This window comes from Tachyglossus aculeatus, chromosome 25, assembly GCF_015852505.1.
Source record: "Tachyglossus aculeatus isolate mTacAcu1 chromosome 25, mTacAcu1.pri, whole genome shotgun sequence".
NCBI classification, from domain to species: domain Eukaryota; kingdom Metazoa; phylum Chordata; class Mammalia; order Monotremata; family Tachyglossidae; genus Tachyglossus; species Tachyglossus aculeatus.
In genome coordinates this window covers 15,655,791-15,675,091 of record NC_052090.1, presented here as the reverse complement: position 1 = coordinate 15,675,091, position 19,301 = coordinate 15,655,791, and the positions used below count along the sequence as shown (strand labels likewise).

The 19,301-nt window shown below is 41.3% G+C and overlaps 1 protein-coding gene across 1 annotated transcript in view; it reads left to right on the top strand.

Moving 5' to 3' along the window:
• LYPLA1 (lysophospholipase 1) overlaps positions 1 to 18,168 on the top strand; it is a 34,134-nt gene extending 15,966 nt beyond the window's left edge. The window contains exons 3-9 of the mRNA XM_038766595.1: positions 5,512 to 5,577; positions 7,517 to 7,564; positions 9,793 to 9,863; positions 10,206 to 10,279; positions 10,963 to 11,064; positions 13,433 to 13,609; positions 16,231 to 18,168. Coding sequence (XP_038622523.1) covers positions 5,512 to 5,577; positions 7,517 to 7,564; positions 9,793 to 9,863; positions 10,206 to 10,279; positions 10,963 to 11,064; positions 13,433 to 13,609; positions 16,231 to 16,284 — 592 coding nt within the window. The 3' untranslated portion in view covers positions 16,285 to 18,168. The remainder of the gene's footprint in view (positions 1 to 5,511; positions 5,578 to 7,516; positions 7,565 to 9,792; positions 9,864 to 10,205; positions 10,280 to 10,962; positions 11,065 to 13,432; positions 13,610 to 16,230) is intronic.
• Positions 18,169 to 19,301: the final 1,133 nt, after the last annotated feature.

Sequence of the window (19,301 nt, the reverse complement as noted above, 5' to 3'; positions counted from 1 at the left end):
CATTGCTCTTGGGTCATCTTGTGACATTGCAACCTCTTTTTGGGCACGCTATCTTGTCAGCTAGTTCACTTATAACTGGCGTTGATAGATGAAACCTTTCTTCAGCGTGTAAAGCAATGAGAATATTATTTTTGCAGGTTGCCCTGCTTAGATTTTATTCCCTCTCTCCTTCGCCTCCCACCAGGCCAGGCTCAGATGCTTAGATAAGACTTGCAGATCGTCTTGGGTAGTCAAGTCAGGGTCCTCAAGCCTCTTCTGAATCTCCACATGTTCCTGAATGATAATGATGATGGCATTTGTTAAGCGCTTACTATGTGCAAAGCACTGTTCTAATGGCTCTTAGTGGCCACTCTCCTCACGATTTTTACAAACACCGCCTTCTCCAACTCTCTGCACCCCTGAGACGGCCACAGAATTGGAGCTGGTAGGGAGTAGTGTCCTTTATTTGAAGCATGCTCATATTTATTGAGCGCTTACTGTGTGCAGAGCACTTGGGAGTGCTTGGGAGGGTGCAAAAGAACAATAAACAGACACATCCCCTACCCACAATGAGCTTAAAAATGAAGAGCGATGCTGCACTTCGGCCACCCAGCTGTTCCTTCTTCCGTGTCACAAGCCAAACCGGCCCACTAGCCGTCTTTTCCCATTTTTAAATTTGGGTAACAACGCAGGGCTGGCCTGGGGCACCAGGAAAACCTCAATGGGGCAGCGTCAGCGTGGGCCGATCTGGGTCACGTCCACAGCCTCAAACAGTCGGAGATTAGAGCCGTTGGTTCCTTATGGGCCCTAGAGAGGCCGGAATGACAGCTGGAAGTAGAGTAATAATGGTTGTTGAGTCGTTAAAGAGTGCAGTGCTTGCCATGCAATGACGCTTTCCCCCCTCCTCGCTCTCAAACCTTCAAGCTGGGCACTTTGTGGTAGGTATTTTTGGAGGCAGGCGAGTCCTGTAGCTGTGTATCTGAGTTCCTACAAGGTGAGGTTCTCATTTATTAGATTTATAAAATGCCGGCTTGGTGCTTAGCTCTGGGCTAGACCTAAGAGAATCAGATCGGACACAGTCCCCGTCCCACACGGGGCTCTCTTCTGGGGAGAGCTCAGAAATCACAGTCCGATGTTCCGAAAGCATCTTCTGTTTTAGAACCAGAATTTTGTTTTGGGCCTGGTTGGGTTGTTAGCCCCAGGTCATAGCTAGTACCTGATCCTTGTAGTTGAACAAGCAGTTGAATGCAATTGAAAGGTTGAGAGAGTTTAGCACACGTGGCTCAAAAATGTTGCAGTAAAGCCAGTGGCCAGCATCACCCCTTGTTAGCGAGCGAGGAGAAATGGACTAGCCCTCTGAAGTAAAATAGCTTGGTCAGAAATCAGCAGGGAAGACGAGAAGCACCGCAGTCCACCGGTCCTGATCCCGGCTCCACCACCTGTCTGCTGTGTGACCTTGAGTAAGTCACTTCACTTGTCTGTGCCTCAGTTCCCTCAGCTGCAAAATGGGGATTCAAAAAAACCCATTCTCCCTGCTACTTAGGGATCCGATTATCCCATATCTACCCCTGTGCTTAGTGCAATCATCATCATCAATCGTATTTATTGAGTGCTTACTGTGTGCAGAGCACTGTACTAAGCGCTTGGGAAGTACAAGTTGGCAACATCTAGAGACAGTCCCTACCCAACAGTGGGCTCACAGTCTAAAAGGGGGAGACAGAGGACAAAACCAAACATACTAACAAAATAAAATAAATAGAATAGGTATGTACAAGTAAAATAAAATAAATAAATAAATAGAGTAATAAATATGTACAAGCATATATACATATATACAGGTAATGCTTACATAATATATATATATATATATACAGTACAATATATACAGTACAATGCTTGGCACCTAGTAAGTGTTTAACAATTATTCAAGAAAATCCTGTCAGATGCAGGCCCTGGGCTTCTTGAGAAGCAGCGTGGCTCAGTGGAAGGAGCCCGGGCTTTGGAGTCAGAGGTCATGGGTTCAAATCCCGGCTCTGCCAATTGTCAGCTGTGTGACTTTGGGCAAGTCACTTGACTTCTCTGTGCCTCGGTTACCTCATCTGTAAAATGGGGATTAAGACTGTGAGCCCCCCCAGTGGGACAACTTGAGCACCTTGTAACCCCCCCAGTTCTTAGAAGAGTGCTTTGCACATAGTAAGCCCTTAATAAATGCCATAATAATAATAATAATAATAATGATGGTATTTGTTATTATTTGTTATTTATTATTATTATTCTTGGAGCTGACTCTCTGATACTGTCATGCTGTATTCAGTCCGAGCCATGTTTTTAGAAGTCCATTCTCTCACTCTGCTGTTGCATCCTATTTTCAGTGACCTGTCCAGGCAGAACTGAGTGATAGGATAGCAGAAGTTCTCCCCAGCGCTTAGAACAGTGCTTTGCACATAGTAAGCGCTTAATAAATGCCATCATTATTATTATTATTATTTTATAGGATTTTGATTTTTGTTTTAACGAGGTCACAGCACCATCTGCTTCCAGAAACTTTCTGCAGTCGTTTCATCGCTGTCAGTGTGAAGCACAGAAAGGGTCCGTCTCAGGCCACTCTCTGAATTCTCTCACCAACCAGATTAGACGACAGCCAGTTCCCCCTAAACCTGGGCGTTATGTCCTTGCAAAACATTTTCCAGGTCAGGGAAAACTTTTAAGTTTCAGTGTTTCTACTTTAACTGATGAGGCACGCAAGCACACGGTAGTTTCTTCCCAAACCATGTCTCACTCTACAGACAGATGTGCACTGTTGGAAGAATGATGTAGTATTGGTAATAGTAGTAGGAATAGTATCGAGAGTTCACTTGGTGCAGAACGCTGTACTAAGTGCTGGGAAAGAATACACAGTTGGGGATTAGCCGTGGTCCCCGATCCTCAGGGGGCTTACGATCGAATTCTGCCTAGTTCCATCTTTGTGTTTTATCCACAATGCATCATAATAATAATAATAATAATAATAATGGCATTTGTTAAGCGCTTACGATGTGCAAAGCACCGTTCTAAGCACTGGGGAGGATACAAGGTGATCAGGTTGTCCCACGTGGGGCTCACAGTCTTAATCCCCATTTTACAGGTGAGGGAACCGAGGCTCAGAGAAGTGAAGTGACCTGCCCAAAGTCACACAGCGGGCAAGTGGGAGAGCCGGGATGTGAACCCATGACCTCGGACTCCCAAGCCCGGGCTCTTTCCACTGAGCCACGCTGCACAGTGAATCCCGTGTTATGGCAGAACAGACTGTATGTATAAGATTGTCTCCCCCTTTTAGACTGTGAGCCCACTGTTGGGTAGGGACTGTCTCTATATGTTGCCAAATTGTACTTCCCAAGCGCTTAGTACAGTGCTCTGCACACAGTAAGCGCTCAATAAATACGATTGATGATGATGATGATGATGAAGATTGCAGCGAGTGGTGAGTGTGAATTTTGAGCATTGCTATTACATTTGTTCAGCTCTCACTATGTGCCAAGAACTGTTCTTAACACGGGGTAGCCACAAGGTTGGACCCAGGCCCTGTCCCACTTAGGGCTCACAGTGGGAGGGAAAACAGGTATTAAATTCCTTTTTTACAGCTGAGGAAACCAGGAAGTGTAGTGACTTGCCCATGGCCACACAACCTGAAAGTGGCAGAGCCGGGATTAAAAATCCAGGACCTCTGACTCTCTCTGGCCCGTGCCCTTTCTATTAGACCACCAAACCTTAATTAATGATGTACATTATTATTTATGTCAACCATGAGAGAAGGCCTATTAACTCCTGAAAGCACTTCTAATAATTTTTTGTCATGGTTTTACTCTAATATTCCACTTGTACATTTTCTAAACAATTGACTCAGTATAATTGAGGGGGAGGCAGCGTGGCTCAGTGGAAAGAGCACGGGCTTGGGAGCCAGAGGTTATGGGTTCGAATCCCAGCTCTGCCACTTGTCAGCTGTGTGACCTTGGGCAAGCCACTTAACTTCCCTGGGCCTCAGTTACCTCATCTGTAAAATGGGGATGAAGACTGTGAACCCCAAGTGGGACAACCTGATCACCTTGTATCCCCCCCCAGCACTTAGAACAGTGCTTTGCACATAGTAAGCGCTTAATAAATGCCATTATTATTATTATTATTATTATCTTACGCTGTCTTGATTTTGGCTTTGCAAAGAGCCACTTGGATGATGAAAAGATTGGAGGTACAGTCAATACATAAAGTGCAAATTCAGGTCATCGATGCTAATTTTAACAATCCGTGTTTATTTTAAATTCCTTGGTATGTTTCTAATTTTGACTAGTTTCAATTGTTTGGGCTCAGTAGTATCGATTTTTGCTTTCCAAAGTTTGTACTAACGACCTCTGGGGTTGCTCTATTAGCCGTCACCATGTGTGCTACCATCTGTTTCGTCAGAGTTGAGGGAATAAGCAATCATTAAATTAGGCCTGTAGGGAAATGGTGGTCATCGCACTTTTATAGCAATAATCTTAGCCATAGGTAGCCTACTGCTTCTGTGTCTGTATTTGCTGGCGATAGAATCAAAAACAATATAGGGCAAACAATCTTTCTCTGCTGTAACATGGTGGCCGTGTTCTGGAATAACTTGCATTATGATTCAGATCCCATTATAACCATTCATTTACTGGAACTAAATGGCTGGGATGGTTCAAAGATACTACAGGTAGCATTTTTGGATGCAAATTCCTGTATTATTATTATTATTACGTTCACCTCTTGCACTTTCACTGCTTTTTCTTACTCGCTGGATAAATGTTGCAAATCACATGGTAACTACAGTAAGGTAAAGCTGAGGCAGGGGTTGGAAAGCTTAGGAGCATCCCATCCTGACTCACACCACACACAACACACAACCATTCCTTCCTTGACGCAATCTACTTGGGCTAACTTGTGAATCGGGTTATATCCAGAAGAGACGCGTTACGGGAAGAACGTTCCCCGACTCGTCCGTCATGTTGTATCCAAATTGTGTAATGGAAATGCGTTATTAATGAACGTACTGTAATTTGTAACTAGCTTCAGTTTCATTACTAGTTTAGTGATGTCTTCAAATATGGACCAAGACTCTGTACCACACTAAGTTCAGCAAACTTCACGTAGTATCTCATTTCCATCCATAACAGGAATTGCTTTTTCCTTTAATTCACTATTGACAAACATATCCTAAAATTGCGTTATAAATATACCTTGTGAAATGTGATTTTTTTGTGCTTCAGTTCTGAACATAGCCATATATGGGCGGGACAAGTAGCAATTTATACAGAATTACTGGTAAAGAAAACTATTTCCTGAGGACAGTATGAACTGCTAAATTTTTGTTAATCATTTTCCAGGTGAGTGTGCAGACAGAAGAAAATTAATTGAAATTGTATCCTTATTATAATTTAAACTTTCTCACAGAGCAATGTACAGGTATTGTTGCTATTACTAACTGAAGACGTTGTTTAAATGACACCGGAACATTTTTAATAATTTTTTTTCCTCTATCAGGCATGGCTGGGCACAGGCCTTTGCAGGTATCAAAAGTTCACACATCAAATATATATGTCCCCATGCGTAAGTCTTTTTCTTAGTTTTTTCGCTTCAAAATTTGGGGGGCTGGAGGGCCAGGGTAAGTGATTATATTTTGAAAATTCCAAGATTAATTGTAGTCGAAATCTTTGTTTCATCTATTTAAGTTCAAAGTTACCAAAAACAGCGCCATAGGGTTTTCTTTTTTCTGTTTCATTTCCTTGCATTTTGATTATTCTTTTGAGACAGGTTTTGTCTCTTGGAAGAGGAATCCCTGAAACAAAAGAATAATTGCAGTTGTTCTTGGGATCAGTTGACCTGGATGCTGTTATTAAAACTTAATGAGTTATAATTATACTCAAAATTAGCTTGGGCTATTCTGAAATTTGTGGTCAGCCCGATGCAGTATTTCCCCTCCACTTGCCCCTGTAACTTCTCCGCTGTTGCCAAGAAAGGTTTTAAAGATTTTAATGTGTTTAGAAACTTGAAAAGAAGTCACTGGTTGGGTCCGGAGTAGGTTTCTACACCTGCTGCCGTGTACCAGCCTCGTCCAGTTCCAGCCTGCAGCCCCTCCGAACTCACTAGACTGTAAGCTCCTAGCGGGCGGGGAACAAGTCTACCAACTCTGTTACATTGTACTCTCCCAAGCTCTTAGCATAGTGCTCTGCACACAGTAAATGCTCAGAAATATGATTGATTGAACTAGACTTGGGACTTCCAAGAGAAGCTACTGGGGAGGCCTAGTGTTTTCAGTCTTGTGCAGTTGTCCCTGAGGGTCGCTCCGACTTGTTGTCCCAACAGCCCACTGGGACAATTGTGAAAGTGTAAAAAGAAAAAAAAAAATCCACACAACAGTTGCTGAAGGTGGAGTGTCTGGTCCTGGATAGGTTTGATTTTGGTTTCCTCCCGGACTAACTTGACTCTCCTGCCTCTGACTCCTGAACTCCTCGCCCCCTCTAAGCCCCCTCTCCACAACTCGCTCTGTCTTCAGATCACTTCTGAAATCTTACCTCTTCCAGGAAGCTTTCTTTGATTCATTTTCCTCCCCTCGGGTCATATTCTCCCAACTACCACTCCCGTGCTTTTGTGCTGCTTCCAAATGCACTCCTATAAATATCAACTTGCCTGCTCTTTCACCACTTTGCCAGTCACATATCCATCATTGCAGTATCTCCTTCTTCCTGTCCGTAAATTGCCTTGTATCTGTTTCCCCTTTTGTACCAGAAGCTTCTTGGGGACAGGGATTGTGACTCCTATCTGTATGGTGCTCTCCCAAGGATTTAGTACAGTGCTCTGCCCATAATCGGCCGTCTATAAATACTACCGATCGACTGTTGCCACTCAGTCCTTGGAGGTCAAAATCTGCAGACCAAGGCTACCCTAAGAAAGAGGAAGCAGGTTCCAGTATTGTACTCTCCCAAGAGCTTAATTCAGTGCTCTGCACCCAGTAAGCGTATAATAAATACCACTGATTGATGTTTAGTACAGTGCTCTGGCCAGAGTAGGCAGTCCATAAATTTTATTGATCGATTGTTGCCACTCCGTCCGTGGAGATTAAAATCTGCAGACCATGGCTGCCCTAGAAAGAGGAAGCAGGCTTGAGTATTGTATTCTCCCGGGAGCTTGGTAGAGCGCTCTGCACACAGTCAGTGCTTAATTAAATACCATTGATTGATTGAGTAGAACCAGACCAACCCTCCTCTAGCTAATCCAGCTCTGAGGATGAGTAATGTGATTAAATTGGATCTGGAAGAAGCGGAGAGGGACGCCTCAAACCTAATCTAAGCTAGCTCCACACCCTTCTTGAGTAAAAGTAGCTTTAGAGGCTTGAGAACAACTGACTGTGTATCCTGAGGCCGAGAATCTGAGTTCACAACGTGATGTCCTAGTAGTTTTTATGTTTCAGTTAATGCAACTAATAGAGTTGTGTATTAATTGGCAAGGGAACTAAAAAGTTGGTTTTAACACACTTTTTTTTTTCTAGGCCTATTATGCCTGTTTCCCTAAATATGAACATGGCCATGCCGTCTTGGTAAGTGTATATTCACAGGAATTCTTTCTTCTTTTGCCTTCTGTGTAGCAACAGAAGAGCTTTGGTGTAGAGGTTTTTAAATAATGATCCACATAAAAATTTGGGGCTGCATACTCATTAGTAATTAATAATTTAAAAGAATAGTAGTTGTTTTCCTTGGCACCTTTTATGGATTCCCTAATATTCCAAACTGTATCAAGTGGAGGAAAAGGCATACGACAAACACAAACTTAAAATATGACTCAACAGATCAATCTGAAAAATATTTGAGTACTCGGTACTGAATGTTTAGTGTCCCTCTAGTTTTTTTCTCAGGATTAATGCATAGAACAAGCAGTGGTGTTGGTAGAAGTAGCCCGGGTGGGTTGTTGAAATGGGCTGGGGAATTTGTTCCCGTTTTCCGGTCAAATTTTGATTTGACATCAGAATACCTAAGCATATTCTATTAGGGCAATGTGTTTCATTCCAACACCTTAAATAAAGAATTAGAAAATGGGTTCAAAGAAGCCAGAAAGGCCAAAATCCAGCAGTCCTTAACTTGAACTAATACAATTTAAGGTTGAACAACTGAGTCATCAGGGGTTTTGGATGGATTGAGATCAGGGTTTTAAGATAGTTGGTTTTGTCAAGGAGATCAGGAAAATCGGATGGAAGGGGAGGGCGGGGGGATGGCGTTGCTTACCCTGTACTCATCTTTCGCATGACCGTGCAGAGGAATTGATAGTGGCACTAATGGTTTACCCAGTATCACTCGCACTGTTTTCGTCCAAAAGAGACAGTGGGTACAGCAGATATGTAGAGGGCAGGGGTACAGCACGTTGCCAAGTACACACAGTAGTCTGTAAGCTCGTCGTGGGCAGGGAATGTGTCGGTTTATTATTGTAGCGTACTCTCCCCAGCACTTAATACAGTGCTCTGCACACAGTAAGTGCTCAGTAAATAATGGTACAGTAATTGTTTGTCACCAAAACGACTGCCACGTAGCGTTGGTGCTGGCCCCTAGCACTGCTGACCAGTGGGCAGTGGCCAGGGTAGCCGCCGTGTTCGTCACCGACCGTCTTAGCCAGAGGTTTTTGGGATTCCTGCCGAGCGCGTCCTCCGCGTGGACTGCTCTAACTGGTTGTTTGGCCAGAAACCAGAATCTCACTTAGTCATTCTCCTGCTTTTCGGCTCTTCCACCCCCGACACCATGGCGTGGTGTGGATCATCCTCGGCAGGCGCCGACACGGTGAAAACCTGTTAACCAAAATAAAGTTTTGACATGCCGCGAATAGTTTATACGGCAGACCGATCTGCAGAGCAGCGTGGCTTAGTGGATAAAACCCATCTTGGAAGTCCGAAAGGCCTGGGTTCTAATCCTGTGACATTTGGCAAGTCACCTAATTTATGTGGGCCTCAGTTACCTCATCTGTAGAATGGGGATTGAGCGTGAGCCCCATGGGGACAGGGACTGTCCAACCAGATTAATTTGTTTCTACTCCAGTGGTTAGAACAGTGTTTGGCACATATTAAGCACTTAACAGGTTCAATTTATAATTTTTATCATTATTATCGTTTTCATCATTATTATTGTTACCCAGTGTTTGGCACATATTAAGCACTTAAGTTCAATTTATAATTTTTATCATTATTATCGTTTTCATCATTATTATTGTTACCCAGTGTTTGGCACATATTAAGCACTTAAGTTCAATTTATAATTTTTATCATTATTATCGTTTTCATCATTATTATTGTTATCCAGTGTTTGGTGCATATTAAGCACTTAACAGGTTCAATTTATAATTTTTATCATTATTATCATTTTCATCATTATTATTGGTATCCAGTGTTTGGCACATATTAAGCACTTAAGTTCAATTTATACTTTTTATCATTATTATCATTTTCATTATTATTATTATTGTTATCCAGTTAGCTGGGAGGTAGATTGATACTATTTAGGAAACGGTGAATAGTAATTGGAGCCTGTAGAGGCTGGGAAGCTTAGGAGCTGGTCCGCCAGAATAGTTGAGGCAAGTGGGGCAAGGAATTGACTTTAATTACTTTTGAAACGAGCTGACCAGCTATGCCACCAACACCTTTCTAATAGCAGCCCACTCCTCTTGGCACCCAGAGCTGCTTCACCCGTAATGGTAGAGTTTCTGGAGTAATTGCGAGGACATTTTTGTTCTAGATCTCTTTAGCTGCATTTTGAAGACAAAAAACTTATTCGGTGTCCTTCCTAGGTTTGATATTATTGGACTCTCTCCAGATGCACAGGAAGATGATACTGGAATCAAGCAGGCAGCAGAGAATAGTAAGTTCAGAAAAAATAGGTCGTTTAATAGTTTTGGTTTTTTAGAAAGTCATTTTTGAATCGGTGATTAAAATTACTCTTCGGATCTTTTGAAATTGAAGTAAAACTGAAACACCGGGACATCATCTTAGTATCATTAAGTGGGGATTCAATACCTGTTCTCCCTCCTGCTTTGACTGGGAGCCCCGTGTGGGACCTGATTATCTTGTATCGCACCCAGTGCTTGGCACATAGCACTTAATAAATACCAGAATTATTATTCATTGTTATTATCATTACGTAGATTGAACAGAATTAAATTTGAATGTAGAGTAGCTGATTTTCTTTTTTTTAAATTTATAGTCAAAGCTTTGATAGACCAAGAAGTGAAGAATGGAATTCCTTCAAATAGAATTGTTGTGGGAGGATTTTCTCAGGTAAAATAAACAATTCAAAGCAACCTCACTTTTTATAGGAATTTCTAGTTGTGATTTTTGCTATTGTAGAATTTTATCTTTCCAAAGCAAGGCAATACAGTATTATAGAATAAAGCCTCTAAAGGTCCTTGAACATACTGACTCAAGTTATTTGCTCAGTAGAAGATTTTTCCTTTCAAAAGTATTGTTACCACCTTGATAATTTATAATCCACACTTCTAATTCTTCCCACTGCAGATTATTTTGGTTATCTATGCTTGGGCTTCCTTTAATTCTCATTTGTGCCATAAATTGGGGTTTTCAAGAAATGGAGGCATATGGGACAGTTTCAGTACAGTGGGAAAGGGCCAAAAAATTAAGGAGCGTTTTCTTATCCTCCTCACTTTATTTTGAAATAATCCATAATCCAGTATCAAAATTGTTGGATTTTATATTGCCCCCAGTCATTGTTCCTTTATAATTGAATATAGCCACACTTTTCAATCCCAAGTCAGTTCTAACATGCACAAACAAAATATGCCAGTAAGCATAATGCTGAGTAGATTAAAATATTGAGGTTTTTGTGTAGCATTCTAGAATGAAATAATATTAACTCCCCAAGACTGTGAGAAGAATTTTGTAGGGATGAAACCAGTTAATTTTAGGGAACTTTATCATTCATTTCAGTTTCATTTTTTTAATAGGGAGGAGCTTTGTCGTTGTATACTGCTTTGACAACTCACCAGAAATTGGCAGGTGTGGTAGCCCTGAGTTGTTGGCTTCCTCTTCGATCTTCATTTCAAGAGGTACTGGATTAATAAGTTGTAGGTCTAGCTGTAGAAATTTCTGTTCTAAAGGAAGATTGAATTTTTCTATTTTCCTCTGTCTGCCTCTCGGACAGATTTAGTCTTTAAGGTTTATTTTTCCTCTCATAGGGGACCCAGCTAATTGTTACAGTTGCCCACCTCCTTCACGTGTTTTTTTGATAATTGTGTCTTTTATTAAAGCCTTTAAGATAACTTATGGGCATCTTTACTGAGGCCATAATGTATGAATATATATATATATTTTTTTTTTTCAGTGTGTATGCATATACACCTAATTCTTCTGTAATATGGAGATAGTGTTCTTAAAGAACTCTGCATTAAGGAAAACTCATTCTGTAGTTTCCCCAGGGTCCAAGTGGTATACATGTGCAAAACCACTTTTTTCTTGCACATGGTGTCGTGTTGTATCCAAGCATGCCTGTGTTGTCAGAAAAATGTTCCCTAGTTCTCTACTTGGTGAACTGTGGGTATATATAAATAAAATTCACTATTGTACCAGTATATTCACAGAATAGTGTGCTTTAGCAGGATCCTCTCTCCTTCCTTCTTCCCAACCTTGGGTGACTAATTGGCAGGTTGTCCAGATTTCTAAGAAGGTGCGCTTCTCAAAATCGTCAGCAAATGCAGCTAAATTGAATTTGCTGCCATTCAGATGGGTAAAAGGCAGTCCCGGAAGCACCGCGTATTCCACGGCAGTGGGGAGGTATGCTTTGCCTTCCCATTCCAGTGGATTCGTTCATTCATTCACTCAATCGTATTTATTGTGAGCGCTTACTGTGTGCAGAGCGCTTGGGAAGTACAAGTAGCTAACATATAGAGACGGTCCCCACCCAACAACGGGCTCACAGTCTAGAAGGGGGAGACAGACGACAAAACCAAACATTTAGACGGGTGTCAAAGTCGTCAGAACAAATAAGAATTAAGGCTATATGCCCATCATTAACAAAATAAATCGTCCCAGCAGCTTCGGTGCTTCTATTTGGTCACTTCTCGATGGAGTGTGGTCAGTAGAGAACGTCTGTTGACCATTACACCTAAATGGTCAGGTCTCACATTTTGCATGTTTCCAGGTGCTTTTTGGATAGAATGCTATTAAGGAATTAGGGATAAATATATGTCTGTATTTAACACATTCAGTGTTGGAAGAGCGCACTTTTGTACATGTGCACAGCATCGGTTCTCTAGCACAAGCTTCCATTAATGCCAGATTCTTCAGAAGAGCCGACCCTACCTATGTTTCTGACTTCTTGCTAGAAAATACCTGGTTCTGATTTCAACTTACAGCACCCAACAGAAATGGTGGACATGTGGGCACTTTAAAATAATAATAATAATTATAGTGCTTTACGCACAGTAAAGCGCTCAATAAATACAGTTGAATGAATGAAAGAAATTGTGTTCTCTAGACTGTAAGCTCGTTGTGGGCAGGAAGTGTGACTACCAACTCTGTTAACGTTATATTCCCGCAAGTACTTAATATAGTACGGCTCAGTAAATAATATTGATTGGCTGATTGATTGTGAAGCACTTACTCTATGCCAGATACTGTAGTAAGTGCTGGGGTAGATGAAATTCGTTCATTCATTTGGTCTTATTTATTGAGTGCTTACTGTGTGCAGAGCACTGTACTAAGCGCTTGGGAAGTCCAAGTTGGCAACATAGAGAGACGGTCCCTACCCAACAGCGGGCTCACAGTCTAGAAGGGGGAGACAGACAACAAAACAGGTGGACAGGTGTCAGGTTGACAGAACCAATAGAATTAAAGCTAGATGCACCTCATTAACAAAATCAATAGAATAATAAATATGTACAAGTAAAATAGAGTAATAAATCCGTACAAACGTATATACAGGTGCCGTGGGAAGGGGAAGGAGGTAGAGCGAGGGGGGGTGGGGAGGAGGAGAGGAAAAAGGGGGCTCAGTCTGGGAAGGCCTCTTGGAGGAGGTGAGCTGTCAGTAGGGCAGAAATGTAAGCAGGTAGGTCACAATCCCATCCCACATGGCGCTCACAGTCCAAGGGGAAAGGTGAACAGTTACTCAGTTCTCATTTTACCAGTGAGGAAATTGAGGCACGGCAAAGTTAAGTAACTTTCCACGGTCACACAGCTGGCAAGCAGTGGAGCCAGGATTAGAATCTGTCAATCAGTGGTATTCATTGAGGGCTTACTATGCACAGCATTGTGCTAAGCGCTTCGGAGAGTGCGGTAAAAACAAGAGCTGGTAGGCGTGCAACAAGCTTGCAGTCTAGAGGGGGGACTAGAATCTAGGTCCCCTGAGCTCCTCCTAGTAGGTCACGCTTCTGCCCAGTTGATAAAGAAAGCCTTATTTTTTCTTTGGTCTGCTTGCAGGGTCCTATCAGTGGGGTCAACAAAGATATTTCCATCCTTCAGTGCCACGGAGAATGTGATCCTTTAGTCCCGCTCATGTTTGGTTCTCTCACCGTCGAAAAGCTAAAGACATTGGTAAATCCAGCTAATGTCAGCTTCAAGACCTATGGCGGCATGGTGCATAGTTCCTGCAGTCAGGTAAATGTTTTGACTTGGTGAAATTGGAATCGTTTTTTTTTTTTTGTTGTTCCGTAGGCTATTTTCCAAATAGACCAAATAGAGTATTACTTTTGTTGTTGTTAAGCATTTACTACATGTCAGGCATTGTTCTAACAGCTGGGATAGATACAGTCTGGAGGAAGAGTTTACGGACCACCACTTTCCCCACCTTCAGAGGCTTACTAAATTCGCATCTCTTCCAAGAGGCCTTCCCTGACTAAGCCCTCATTTAATAATAATAATAATGATAATAATGGCATTTGTTAAGCGCTTACTATGTGCAAAGCACTGTTCTAAGCGCTGGGGAGGTTACAAAGGTGATCAGGTTGTCCCATGTGGGGCTCACAGTCTTCATCCCCATTTTACAGATGAGGGAACTGAGGCACAGAGAAGTTAAGTGACTTGCCCAAAGTCACACAGCTGACAATTGGCAGAGCCGGGATTTGAACCCATGACCTCTGACTCCAAAGCCCCGGCTCTTTCCACCGAGCCACACTGCTTCTCTGATTTTCACCCTCCCTTCTACTTCACCTGTGCACTTGGGTGTGTACCCCTTAAGCACTGTAATATTCACCCCACCCAAAACCCCACAGCATTTATGTACTTATCCTTATACTCTGCCATTTCCCTCATCTATTTTTTTTTTATATATGACCCTCTCGAGACTAAACTCCTTGTGGAAGGGGATCGTGTCTACTGAGTACTGAATCGTACTCTCCCAAGCACTTAGTACAGTGCTCTGTCCACACAAAGGGCTTCCTAAATTCTGTTGGTTGATTGCCAAGCATGTGCTCGCATAATTGGTCCACCTTTTCCCATAAAATTTGCACCCCATAAAGAGGGAAAGAGTTATAGGGAATTAAGAGGTAAAGGAAAAAAATAAGGAAAGGAAGGGAAAAGAGGCCATTTGAAATCACATCTCTTCTATTGCTGTCTCCCTGCTGCTGCATTCAGTTGTTATTTAATGAATTAGGGTAACTCCCCCACCCCACATCACTCCTCTTCCCATTCTGGAGTTTGTGCCTTTCCGCTAGTTTGTACCTGAACCTTCCACTTCAAATCTCAGAGTTCACATGTTTCCATGAGTTTGAATCCTCGGCTTTCTGTCCTCACTCAGTCAGTCAACCAGTGGCATTTAATGAGTGCTCACCTGCTGCAGAGCTCTGTACTAAGCACTTGGGAGAGCGCAGTAGAGTTATTAGACAAGATCCCAGCCCTTAAGGAACTTAACAAGCCCATAGTTCGACTCACTGGTTAAAAAAATAATATTTTACTTCCTCAAAATCTGGGAAGTAAGGCTCAGGCTAGTGGGGCTCGGCTTTCCGTCCCCACTCGGTCAACGAGTGGCATTTAATGAGTGCTCACCTGCTGCAGAGCTCTGTATTAAGCACTTGGGAGAGCGTAGTAGAGTTATTAGACAAGATCCCAGCCCTTAAGGAACTTAACAAGCCCATAGTTCGTCTCACTGGTTAAAAAAATAATATTTTACTTCTTCCTCAAAATCTGGGAATTAAGGCTCAGGCTAGTGGGGTGGGAAGACATACGGTGGGAGCAGTTTTTTTTTGGAAGCACTTCCTGATGTGTCAGGCACAGTACTAAGCGCTGAGGTAGACACAAACTAATCAGGTTGGACACAGCTTATTATGTCCCATGTGGGGCTCACAGTCTTAATCCCCATTTTACAGATGAGGCAACCGAGGCACAGAGAACAACAATAACAATGTTGGCATTTGTTAAGCGCTTACTATGTGCAAAGCACTGTTCTAAGCGCTGGGGGGGGATACAAAGTGATCAGGTTGTCCCATGTGGGGTTCACAGTCTTAATCCCCATTTTACAGATGAGGTAACCGAGGCACAGAGAAGTGAAGTGACTTGCCCGAGGTCACACAGCAGATAAGTGGCGGAGCAGCATTAGAATCCAGGCCTGTGCTCCATTAACTAGGGCATGCTGTTTCTCTGGAAATTGTGAGAGTGAAATCAGCAATTCAAGTTTTTTTATTCTTATTGGAACATACTTACATTGCTATTTTGTGCTGTTAGCTATATTCATTGACTTTTTATAACTTTTTAAATACGGAACCCTTCAATGTATTTTACATTATTTCCTATGGGAAACTATTTTGTTTAGCCCTCTTTTGCTCGATTCCGTTTTCACGAACCCAATTAAGAGCGCTAAAATGGGTTAAAAGAGAATAAGGGAACCTTTGAGGGAAGTGAAAATGTATAATTTATGGGATCTAGAAAGTTGCATGTCCACAAAGGGCTATTTAAGTGAAAAGTTGATTTTATTGATGATCACACCCGTGGTCCAGCTGAATTGAAACTGATATTGGACTTCACCCATATACACAGTAGAGTACGCTTCCATCAATCAGTGGTATTTATTGAGTTCTTACCGTGTGTGCGGAGCACTGTATTAAGCGCTTGGGAGAGTACGGTGCAACGGAATTGGTAGACTTGTTTCCCTGCCCACAACAGACTTATAGTGTAGCGGCTTCATAGCCACTAGTGGTATTTTATTCATATAAAGTGCTTTTTAGTGGGAAATTAACTTCTGAAGATTAGATGACTGCTTAACAAATCGTTTATATCCCAAATAGGAAATGATGGACGTCAAGCAATTCATCGATAAACTCCTACCTCCTGTTAATTGACATCAATTGAAACCTTCTATACAAGACACCAGCATTATTGTATTAGTATAAACCTTTTCACACGCCCAGTCCTGTTATTTCTACTCTTGCAGTGTTACTACAGTTTTGCAAATACAATCAGTGGTAAGGACTGAATAATGTCTTCTCATGGGAAATTATGGTATTTCAAAGTTTTACTCGTATATTTACAAAATATATGATGTAAAATCACAGGTATTACTGTAGAAGAGGCAGCTGGTTTTCTTGAAGGGTAATTCAGCCTAATAATGTAAAGCACTGCTCTGTCTGATTTTTGATTACTGTTTTTAAAAAAAGAAATATTAGTACGGTTAATAAAAATAGGTTTGGGTAGAATCGGTCAGTAACATCAATCAATTCACGCATGCTGTGACTTAGTCTAAGGGTTTATTCTAAAAGTGGTTAGTCACCATGCACTTTCTGTATTTTTTTTTAAATATATGGAACGTCTATACAAGGTGCGAAATATGTGATCAGAATGGATTGGTATTGTATTATCCAAATGGGGGGCAATGCTTTTAAGAGTTTGTGTATACTTGTTCTATTGCTTTCCCTTCTAGGTAGGGACCAGTCTATGTTGCCTTGCAAAATATTATCAACCAGGTAACATTTGGAAGTATTCCCACTTGCACGACAGAGAAGCTTGTTCCTTATTTCTTTTTCTCTCCTCAACTCTATAGTAACCTCCATACTATTAACCTCTGGGATTAATTTACATGTTGCAACAACTGGCAACTGAATCTTTAAACAGTGGCTTTAGGCTATATATTATGAAATAAGTATCATTTTTCTGCATCACAGATTTCTTTCACTGGTGCAAGTCGAGCTCCTTTCATTTATTTGTATTAACTGGGACATCTGCAACCAGTGCATATCTTTTTTCAGGCTCAATATTCAGGTAATTTTGTTCCAAAAGTCATATTAAGTGAGGGTAAAATAGGATGGAGAAATGTACTGCATAGCGAAAGGAAAGAGCCTTGTTATAGCAATTATTTAGCTCGGAATTATTTGCTGAATATGATATAGGCACCTTTCACTGCTTTTTAAAACTGTTAAAACAACATGAATCATAGGACTATGCAAAGCTATTACTTAAGTGCCCCATAGTATTAGCCACCAAATTTCCATTCTGAAAGTGATTTAGACTATTTTCTCTTTATGGATGTGGGATCTGAAATTCTATTTGTTTATGTGTTTTGCCATTTTGAAAAATTCAGACATTGTGTAAAATAACCGGCCATGAGAGAACTTGGCCTTGTTCTGGCTAATAGTGGACTGATGGTGAACTCTGTAAGTGAATTAAAAAAAACAACAACTTAAAAATTAATTTTTTCTTTATTGCAGTTAGAAATTCTCAGATCCCTGGTAAGTGATTGGTAAACAAACGTGTCAAAGATATCATAAGGTCTTGTATTTTAATCAGTACCTTGAAAATAGTAGTGTCAATGCAACACGGTTAAATAAATAGCAAAAAAGAATGTTTGGTATTTTAGAGCTGTTAGTAATTAAATGTGTTCTGCTGTATTGCAACTCTTCTAAGCAATGCTATGAATGCATCTTTATAAATAGGTGCTAATTGACATAATGGATATAATTTAAGAATGTACTGTATAGAACGTTAATATCGAAGCCATAAATTAAAAGGTCTGGGTGAAAAAAAATTAAACAATCTTCACTGAATCACTTTTCTTTATCTCAAAGAGCATAAACTGTTTGTTGATATAAAAATCAGCAGGATGTTATGACTTTGTTCACTTATTTATAGGAGATCTTTATGTTCCGTAGAAATATTTTGCCATCGAATGGGAAAATGTAAATCTTTTTCACAGTTTCTATCAGTGTGAAATAAACTTGAAGCTGACAGTCTTGTGAGTGCTCTTTAAGTACTTTGGCGCCACTATTTGTTTTAGTTAATACTTATTCATGACGATCTGAGTGCCAAAGAAACACAAACTAGAGTCCTTCCTCTGGAGAAGGAGGAAAAAACAAGGCCAAAACAGACACAGTACAGGAAGTGAATGTGTTTGCTTTCCCTCAATCATTTCCTAGCCATATCTGTCTTAAGGCATAATTATGCCTCTTTCCTCTTCTCAGGAATGAATGGGATACGGGGTAGGATTAGTAGTAATAATAATAATAATTATGGCATTTGTTAAGTGTTTAGTGTGTGCAAGGAACTGTATTAAGCGCTGGAGTGGATACAAGCAAATTGGGTTGGATGCAGTCTGTATCCCACGTGGGGCTCACAGTCTCAATCCCCATTTTACAGATGAGCCGACTGAAGCACAGAGAAGTGAAGTGACTTGCCCAGGGTCACACAACAGAAAACTGGCAGAGCTGGGATTAGTATTTGAGTGTTCATTGAGTGCCCCGCAGTGTACTAAACATTTGGCAAATAGGAAACAAAGAAATGGCAGGCTTTCTTCCCACAAGGAACTTACACCTACACGGGTATGGCTGATAGAAACATACTTGCACCCAGAGTAATCAAAATAAATGGTTGAATTTACAGTTGACTATATATATAAGTATATATTTGTAAGTATGTGTGTGTGGATCTATGGTTACACTACCAGAACAATTGCAGAAGGGTGCTCTGGGAGAGAGGTGTCCATGGTGTTGCTGTGGGGATGACTTGACAGCATAAATCAAGACATATATGTGTATGTCTTGGAGAAGCAGTGTGGCTCAGTGGGAAGAGCCCGGGCATTGGAGTCAGAGGTCATGGGTTCAAATCCCGGCTCCGCCACTCATCAGCTGTGTGACTTTGGGCAAGTCACTTAACTTCTCTGGGCCTCGGTTCCCTCATCTGTAAAATGAGGATAAAGACTGTGAGCCCCATGTGGGACAGCCCGATCACCTTGTAACCTCCCCAGCGCTTAGAACAGTGCTTTGCACATAGTAAGCGCTTAATAAATGCCATTATTATTATTATTGTGTGTGTGTATAATATGCATATAGACACACACATACATATAAATACTGAGGATAGGCATAAA